The sequence below is a fragment of the Echiichthys vipera genome (genome assembly GCF_963691815.1).
Source record: "Echiichthys vipera genome assembly, chromosome: 7".
Taxonomy (NCBI): Eukaryota; Metazoa; Chordata; class Actinopteri; order Perciformes; family Trachinidae; genus Echiichthys; species Echiichthys vipera.
In genome coordinates, this window is record NC_139832.1 from 23,574,083 (window position 1) to 23,584,110 (window position 10,028).

The following is a 10,028-nucleotide window of genomic DNA, read 5'->3' on the forward strand; positions in this document are numbered from 1 at the left end:
ACCTTGACCTTTTGACCCTGAAGCAGGCTGTTAGAAATGAAATATAAACAGATTCTGCTAGAACTGATTACATAGTGAAGAAAATTACCATCAAGGTCGTTAACCACACATTTAATGAGACTCCCTTACGAGAAGAGGAAGATTTACGCAGCTGAATAAACAGACATTATCAAAAAGTGAAATCATCCAACCATCCTCTTCCTCTCCTAAGTTCAATTCAATTCAATTCAATTCAATTCAATTCAATTCAATTTTATTTATAGTGCCAAATCATAACAAAAGTTATCTCAGGACACTTTACAGAGTAGGCATAGAACTAACAATTCCCCCGTAGAGTAGGGAGGCAACGAAAACCTTCCCTATAACAGGCAGGAATGTCGGACAGACCCAGCTCTGTGGAGGACGGCCATCTGTCTTGACCGGTTGGGGAGGTAGAAAAGGAGAGAGAAAGAGAGAAACACAAAGAAAGACAAAAGACAGATAGACTGACACACTTCCAGAGATGCAAGCAGCCAGCGAGTAACAGCAACTATAATATCTATAGTAATGTGAACATGACCCACATGTTATGGCAGTCTACACAGCAGAACAGCAGGAACACGCACATCCAAGGTGACAGAACATGAAAATGATAATAAATATGACAAACATGATCAATGAGGAGTAGGGGCAATAGCAGCTACGATACCGCAAGACATACCACTGATGGGGTTTTTATTAGGGATGTCCGATAATATCGGCCCACCGATATTATCGGCCGATATTGAGTTAAAAATGTAATATCGGGAAATATCGGTATCGGTTTTTTACAACCGATGTTTGTTCTGTTGTCATCAGAATTTCCGAGTGTACCTGAATGCAACACGGGCCGTAGGCTTCAGCATTTCCGAGTGTACCTGAATGCAACACGGCCGTTTACAGGCGCGTGCTTGATGACGTATAACAACAACAGCACGCTAGACTCATAGGTTGCTAACCGTGGCTAACAAGCTTCAGCTCACCCGGTGAATGAGATGTCTGTGGTTTGGAAGTATTTCAAAGTATCACCCACTAACAGTAAATTTGCGCTTTGCAATGACTGCAAGGCGTCCGTTATGAGAGGAGGAAGCAAGGCGTCTTCATTTAATACAACAAATTTGATTACCCACCTGAAGAAGAATCATGCGGAGTTATACGCAACATTTGTGCAGCGAAGTGACGAGAAGAGGCCGACACCCAGAAAAACCACACAGTTGTCTCTCAAAGAGTCAACTGAGAAAAAACATAAATACGACAAGGACCACCCCAGACGGAAAGCCATCGATCTGAAAATCATGGAGTGTATCGCAGTGGATAACCAGCCTTTTTCTATCGGTCAAGACGCCGGCTTCACCAAACTTGTGGAGTTCCTCGAGCCACGTTATGCCATGCCCAGTCGCAAATATTTCACAGACCAGTGCTTAGCCGAATTGTACAGCATTGTGTACAGTCACGTCGAGAAGCTAATTTCTGGTGCTGTATCAATTAGCTTCACTACAGATATCTGGTCTTCAAGCGTTAACCAGGTTAGCATGTTGAGCTTGACTGCACAATGGCTAGATGAGGAGTTCGTGTTGAAAAAGGCTGTTCTTCATTCTCAAGAGTGCCGTGGGTCTCACACAGCAGACCGAATTGCATCGACTTTTGAAGGTATGTTCGAGAAATGGAATATCCCCAAGGCGAAAGTACACGTAGTAGTCAGAGACAATGCGCGTAACATGGCTAAAGCTGCGGTGGAGTTTGGTGTGTCAAGTCTGCCCTGCATGGCGCACACCTTGCAGCTTGCAGTGAACGGAGGTGCCCTGTCTCACCGCAATATTTCAGATGCTCTGGCCGTGGGGAGGCGACTGGTAGGCCACTTCAAGCACTCACCACTAGCTTGCAGTAAACTTGAGGACATACAAAAGGAACTCAAAATGCCTGTTAAAAAGCTCCAACAAGATGTGCCCACCAGGTGGAATTCCACCTATTATATGATGCAGAGCCTGGTGGAGCAGAAGAGGTCTTTAAGTGCATTTGCTGATGATTATGAACTCCCTGCAACCCAGAAACTGACAGCAACTCAATGGGGAATTCTGGAGAAGATGATCCCCTTACTGCAACCTTTTGAGCAGCTAACCAAGGACATCAGCTCTGCAGAGGCAACTGCTGCAAATGTTATCCCTGCTGTGGTGTCACTGACACGGCTGCTTACCAAGGAGGATGAATCTGACAAAGGTGTGAAAACAGCCAAACGTGCTCTACTTGAAGCTGTCAGTGATCGCTTTAATTGTGTGCAATCTGAACCTCTTTATGCCATTGCAACCATGGTTGATGCCCGTTACAAAGATCGTTTCTTTGACATGGATAAGAAGGAGGGAGCACGCAATATGCTTCTTAAAGTGGTGAATGAAAGGACCCGTGGCAGCAATAGAGAGGCTGCTGGTGGCAGTGCAGATGACCCAGGCCAGGAGGACCAGGAATGCCCACCTAAGAGGGCCCGAACTGGAGGGTTGAACCTGCGGGACATGTACCAAGAAATCCTTGCAGAAAATGAAGTTGCTCAAGCACCTACAGGCGAGACGGCACAGGTGAGTAGTTAATAAACTTTATAATCAAACTTATTTAATCTGTTGAGTACTTCACATGAAAATGTACATACAATGAATAAAATAAACATTTGGTTGTCAGTGCTTCAAAGAAAAGTAAATACAAATTCTATTTAAGAAAAGGAAGAATTATTTTATATAATTATTGCTTTCCTTTATTTTTTACGCATTCTTTAGGTGCATGCATACCTGGGAGAAGCCATCCTCCAGAAAGGATGCCCTTTGGAGTACTGGAGGCTCAACCAGGCCCGCTTCCCTGCTGTTGCTCGTGTTGCACGCAAGTACCTGACTGCACCCTGCACCAGTGTCGACAGCGAACGGCTGTTCAGCACTGTTGCCCATGTCATTGATGAGAAGAGAAATCGCATACATTGTGACAATGCCGAGATGCTTGTTTTCATACAGAAAAATCTACCTCTCACACATGAGGACATGCGGAAAAAGAAATAGGCCAGTCATATGGACCGGTCAGCATCGGTCTTCTTGGAGCTTCATTTGTTGCACTTCAAATGTTAAATGTTAAAGTTTAAACATTCTTGTGCCCTTCTTGTTATTTGCACTATTTTGATACTCATAGGAAAGAGCAGGGCAGATTGAGCCCAGTTTATAATTTATTGATTGTATTATTTGCCAAGTTATGGCCTGTTACTCAGTCTGAAAAAAGAGGACTGTTTGTTTACTACTCTGGACTGAAGCTATGCATCTTCCTTGTGTTGTTATTGTCTGTAGCGTTGTTTGAGGCAAAATATTATCTCTAAAAACAAAAACAAATAAATGAATGGCACTTTTTTGGCACTTTTTTCAAGAACTTATTTTCTACAGACTGTGTTTACATTTGAAAAGCCATGTTGCATCTATGTATGCATCCAGTGGGGCATCACAATAAAATTAGGCATAATGTGTTAATTCCATATTAGGTGATATGTGATTTTGTTATCTTAACAATTTTGGTGTAAAAAGACTGCATATATCGGTATCGGGTGATATCGGTATCGGAAATTAAGAGTTGGACAATATCGGATATCGGATATCGGCAGAAAAGCCAATATCGAGCATCCCTAGTTTTTATGGCTACAAATTTTATAATTTATAAGACTAGTGACAGTATAAATGACTAATAGTTATTGAAGTAGCTGGAAGCATCATGCAGGACCACAGCAGCAGGCACCACCACGATCAGCAGATACCTGCACACAAGACCAGGGCAGCAGGCACCACCAACATCAGCAGAGACCAGCACACAGGACCACGGCAGCAGGCACCACCACCATCAGCAGGGACCTGATACACAGGACCAAGGCAGCAGGTACCACCACCATCAGCAGAGACCTGCACAGGACCACGGTAGCAGGCACTACCACCATCAGCAGAGACCTACACACAGGACCACGGCAGTAGGCACCACCACCATCAGCAGAGACCTACCCACAGGACCACGGCAGTAGGCACCACCACCATCAGCAGAGACCTGCGAGATGACAAAGCTCAAACAACTCCGGGGAAGAAGTTGAATTAATAACATGCATTGATGAGACATGAATGACATAGACAGAGAGGAGAGAAGGTCAGAGTATTAGGAAAAGTATTATCCCCTGGCAGACTAGGCTTATAGCAGCATCATTAAGCTGAACAAACACAGCTTTAAGAATAACAACAACATAGCTGAGGGCTCATAAGCCCTAGCTGTAAGCTTTATCAAAAAGGAAAGTTTCAAGTTTACTCTTAAATATGGGGACAGTGTCTGCCTCCCGAATAACACTCGGGAGTTGGTTCCACAAGAGAGGAGCTTGGTAGCTGAAGGCTCTGCCTCCCCTTCTTTTTTTGGAGACTCTAGGAACGACAAGTAGCCCTGCATTTTCAGAGCGTAGTGATCTAGTCGGGTGATACGGTACTATGAGCTCTTTAAGATACGACGGAGCCTGACCAATAAGAGCTTTATAGGTAAGGAGAAGGATTTTAAATTCTATTCTAGATTTTACAGGTAGCCAGTGCAAAGAGGCTAATACAGGAGAAATATGTTCTCTTCGGTTTGTTTTTATTAGTACCTGAGCTGCAGCATTTTGGACCAACTGGAGACTCTTAACAGACTTATTGGAGCAGCCTGATAATAAGGAGGTTGCAGTAGTCCAGCCTAGAAGTAACAAATGCATGGACTAGTTTTTCTGCATCTTTCTGAGACACAATGTTCCTAATTTTTGCAATATTACGCAGGACATATCCTGGTCAAAAATAACACCCAGATTCCTTACTGTGGTGCTGAAGGAAAACACAACATCATCCAGAGTAATAATATATTTAGCTATTAAGTTTCGGAGGCCTTCGGGGCCAAGTACGATGACTTGAGTTTTATCTGAGTTTAACATCAGAAAATTGCAGGTCATCATGCTTTTTATTTCCTTAATGCACATTTGAAGTTCATCTAACTGATCAGTGTCTTCTGGTTTGATCGATAAATATAATTGTGTATCATCAGCATAACAATGAAAATGTATGGAGTGCTTCCTTATAATATTTCCTAAGGGAAGCATATATAAGGAGAATATAATTGGTCCAAGGACAGAACTTTAGTGTGAATGGAGGATTTGTCATTAACATGTAAAAACTGAGATCTATCTGATAAATAAGACTTAAACCAAGTGAGAGCCAAGTTGTATTGCTATCGCCCATATCCCTTTCTACAGCAAACCTGTGAGACTCTATTTATGACTGATCTGATAAGAGAAAAACCAAGGAGACACATTTTAGTATTTTCTGAAATAACTGCTAAATTAAGTTTAAACTGTGACATGTGAGTTTTTTTAATCTGTAGAAAAATATGTGTTGTTTGCAAGTACTCTGATCTTCCTACGATAAACTATCGCCACATTATAGAAATGTTTAATATTTAAACATGAAGAAAGGTAAAATCTAAAATAACTGCATTTTGAATCCTGCTCTGTTTGAATGTGTCACGTCATCATATTATCAAAGAAGGATTTTTATTTTAACAAGATATATTTAGATTACTATCACAGAATGATTATTTTAACATATGACTGTGTTGATGTTATTGCGTCACTGACAATAACCTTGACTGGATATTTATTTAAAGGAAAAATAGTTTTTGATTACATACTGTGCTTATTAACAGTTTAACTCACATTTTTGTGTCCTTGTGTCCTTGTATGTTCAATGAGAAATGAGCAATGGTTTAAAGTGTTTATTTAATTTCTTTGTTACACTTTAAGAAATACCTCTTCAGTAACGGTCATTAAAAGCTGTGACAACTGGGTTCCTCATGCTCTTCTTTGAGGAAAAAAGAAGGGGGAGTTTCTTCCAGTTTGAACGTGAAAATGGATGCATCTCGTCCTTCAAGTCACACCTTGAAACTGGACTTAGAGTAAAATTCAAATAAGCCATAAAGACCATTTTTTTCCGTGTAACAACTATTAACGTAGATTTTCCAGAGAGTCGCTAACAGCCTGTCGCAGCTAACACTGATAAGCTTGGGGTGGTGAGTTGGACGCATTAAAACATCTTTTTTAACCACTAACGCTGCTCCAAATAACACCAAACCTCTGCAGTAGCATGATAAGCGTCCCTACACGTTAACCAAAGCACCAACAACGTAGTATGTGAACACGTGTATTAAAAGAGTGTTTTGAAAGACTATTGGCCCTGGTACCAGCTGCTCCATTCAAGTCAATTACCAAATGCAATCCAAGGAGCCCATTGATGATTTATTTCAGCAAAACATGTAAATGCCAATATGATAAAATGCCTATATATATATAATTATAGACAAATTATATAACCAAAAACCAAGCTGTGTCTGTGAATATTTCATCGGAATTGCAGCGTCTTGTGGTCAATGTTTTATCAGATTGAGACTCGTATAGAATTTAATAAGAGAAGTTGATAAAGTATTTCTCTAAAATGACAAAGACTTTAACAGATATTAAACCCTCGCCGAAGTTTTAAAAAATCCTGTAGATGAAAAATGTTCCAGTTTCTCCTTTCGAAGCAGTCCTGCAGCTGTCAGCCAGCTCCTTCAGGCCAAGTTATAACAGTCCTGGTTGTTGGATGAGTTTTTTATCCTGAGAGTGATGTATGCTGGTGCTAAGTGAATGGATAGGTTATCAAACTGGCCTAAGTCTGGTTGGGTTTGACCCAAAAGCAGACCAGATGAGAAGCAGATTCAATGAACAGGTTTTATTTTCAGTTAGTCCAGTTCTTAGAAGAGTCAAAGCCCAGAAGACACAAAATCCAACTAAGGTTTTAAATAAACAAAGTCCATCAAGTGTCCAGGGAACAGAGGCAGAGCAATCCACAGAGCAATCAGGTAACAAAGGGCAAACCTCTTTCCGGCAGTGGACAGAGACAGAAAATCCAAACTGGCAGAGTGAATTCAATACAGTCAGAGTAATTCCAACACCGGCAGAGTAAATCCAATACAGGCAGTGTAGCACACAAACTTGCAAGCACAATCTGAAATAGAATACTGAGAAGGCTGAACTTAAATAGGGAGACAGAGACCAATCATTGGGCAGGAGAAAACAAGGTAACAAGCAAATTAATTGGCAGGACAGGTGTGGACAAAAAGTGGCGGGAAAACAGGGGGAGTGGCGTCACAGCCACAAACACAAAACCACATGGTCTCCAAACAAAGGCATGGCCAACAGTACACAAACAGACCAGCAGGGTGCCCCGGACCAAAAACCCTGACACTACCCCCCCCCCCAACGAACGCCTCCGGGCGTCACTTTGTGTTGGGCGGGTTGCCGACTGCGAAGGTCTCTTATCAGTGTCGGGTCCAGGTCGAGAAGCTTGCGTACGCGTCAACAAGCCGTGGGGGCGGGGGAGGGTCGGGCTTAGGGTGCAAGTCACTGGTGATGAACGGCTTGATTTTGGAGACATGGAAGGTGGGGTGAATACGGCAAAGGGGAGCGGGGAGCTTGAGGCGGACAGCAGTGGGGCTAAGGACTTTAGCAACGGGGAAGGGCCCGATGAAACGGGAGGTCAGTTTGCGGGACTCTTTCAGGGGAAGGTCCCAGGGATGAAAGCCATACCCGCTGGCCCTGGCGGTAGCGTGGAGCTTGGGTGGGTGCTTGTCAGCCTGGGCCTTCATCTTGATCGAGGTACGAAGGAGGGTTGCCCGGGTGCGCCTCCACGTTCGAACGCAGCGGCGGATGAAGGATTCGGCAGAGGGAGACCCCACCTCCAACTCCTGGTCTGGGAAGAGAGGTGGTTGGTAGCCCAAGGAGCACTCGTAACTGCCGGCTCCAGGATGTCGGGTTTTGGGAGGCCACGCAGCGAAGAACCGTCTCCAGTTGCTGGTTAGCCCTCTCCGTCTGGCCGTTGGTCTGTGGATGAAACCCAGAAGATAGGCAAACAGATGCTCCGAGGAGCCTACAAAAGGCTTTCCAGAAACTGGACGTAAACTTCAGACCTCTGTCCGATATCACCTCCAGGGGCAACCCGTGCAGTTTGAACACATGCTGAACCATTATATTGGCCGTTTAACTGGCAGACGGAAGGCTGGATAAGGGAATAAAGTGTACTGACTTGGAGAAGTGGTCAATGACTGTGAGAACAGTGGTGTTGCCATCAGAGGGAGGTAGACCAGGGACAAAGTCAAGGGAGACCAGGGTCTTCTTGGGACTGGCAGGGGTTGCAGGAAGCCAGCAGGGGTTGTGTGGAGGTCTTGTTCCGGGCACAGACAGGGCAGGCAGCAGCAAAGTCGCGGACATCCTTCCTCATCGTAGGCCACCAGAAGCGCCGACTGATGAAGGCTTGAGTTCTTCTAGACCCTGGATGACAGGACAGCCTAGACGAATGAACCAGGATGGGATCTGGTTCTTGGATCTCGTCACAGGAGCTGAACTGTCGGGAGAGTGCATCAGGCTTCACATTCTTGTGGCCAGGGCGATAGGACAGAGTAAAATTGAACCTAGAGAAGAACATGGACCAACAAGCTTGGCGAGGACTAACCCTTTTAGCAGAGCGGATATATTCAAGGTTCTTATGGTCGGTCCAGACAAGAAATGGCACGGTGGCCCCCTCCAACCAGTGTCTCCACTCCTCCAGGGCCATCTTCACTGCCAACAGTTCCCTATTGCCCACATCATAATTCCGTTCAGATGGTGTCAGACGGTGAGAAAAGAAGGCACAGGGGTGGACCTTGTTGTCCTTGGCCGAACGTTGGGACAGTGCTGCTCCCACGCCAACATCGGATGCATCAACCTCCACAATGAACTGCAAATCCGGGTCTGGCTGGATCAGGATTGGAGCAGAAGTGAAACGCTGCTTCAGGGTCAGAAATGCCTCTTCTGCCTTGGTAGACCAGGAGTACTTAACAGAAGTAGAAGTCAAGGCTGTTAGGGGGGCAGCCAATGCACTGTAACTACGTATGAAACGTCGATAAAAATTGGCAAACCCCAGGAAGCGTTGGAGTTCTCGCCGGGTAGAGGGTGTAGGCCATTCCACCACTGCCTTGATCTTCTGTTGGTCCATCTCGACAGTGCCGGCTGAGACCACATACCCAAGGAAAGAGACGGTGTTCCTGTGAAACTCACACTTCTCTGTTTTCACGTAGAGTTGGTTCTCCAGGAGGCGCTGAAGCACCTTTCGGACATGGGATGTGTGTTCGGGTAGGGACCTGGAGAAAATTAGGATATCATCCAAATAAACAAAAACAAACGTATTAATCATATCTCTGAGTACATTGTTTACCAGACACTGAAAAACAGCTGGGGCGTTGGTAAGGCCAAATGGGAGGACAAGGTACTCATAGTGACCGGAGGTGGTGTTAAAGGCCGTCTTCCACTCAACCCCCTCACGGATACGAACTAGGTGGTAGGCGTTCCGGAGGTCAAGTTTGGTAAACACTCTGGCCTCTTGAAGTAACTCAAACACTGAAGTCATCAAAGGGAGCGGGTAGCGGTTCATGATGGTGATGTCATTGAGGCCTCTGTAATTGATACAAGGTCGTAAGGAGCCGTCTTTCTTGCCCACAAAGAAAAAAAAAACACCAGCAGGAGAGGAGGAAGGACGGATGATGCCCGCTGCCAAGGACTCCTGGATATACTTGTCCATGGCTTCAGTGTCCGGCCGGGAGAGGGAGTAAAGGCGCCCCCTAGGGGGGGGACGTGCCGGGCAGGAGATCAATGGCACAATCATAAGGGCGATGTAGTGGCAAGGAAGAGGCTTTGGACTTACTAAAACAGCTTTGAGGTCCAGATATTCTGCAGGGACTGAGGAAAGATCTGGAAACACTTCAGAGGATCTGGGATCTGGAGTAAAAGGAGCCTGAGCACGAAGAAGGCAATGAGAGTGACAGAACAAGCTCCACCCCACAATCTCCTCACTAACCCAGTCTATGTGTGGATTATGTTTAACAAGCCAGGGATGGCCAAGCACTACGCGCTTGTGGAGAATCAATAA

General features: G+C 44.9%; 1 protein-coding gene across 1 annotated transcript; it reads left to right on the forward strand.

Moving 5' to 3' along the window:
- Positions 1-1,094: 1,094 nt before the first annotated feature.
- Positions 1,095-3,056, forward strand: LOC310949457 (zinc finger BED domain-containing protein 4-like; the record flags this gene model as incomplete). The annotated part of the gene is made up of 2 exons (XM_083916931.1): positions 1,095-2,588; positions 2,784-3,056. The coding sequence occupies 2 exons, from the start codon at positions 1,095-1,097 to the stop codon at positions 3,054-3,056; spliced, it is 1,767 nt and encodes a 588-aa protein (XP_083773057.1).
- Positions 3,057-10,028: the final 6,972 nt, after the last annotated feature.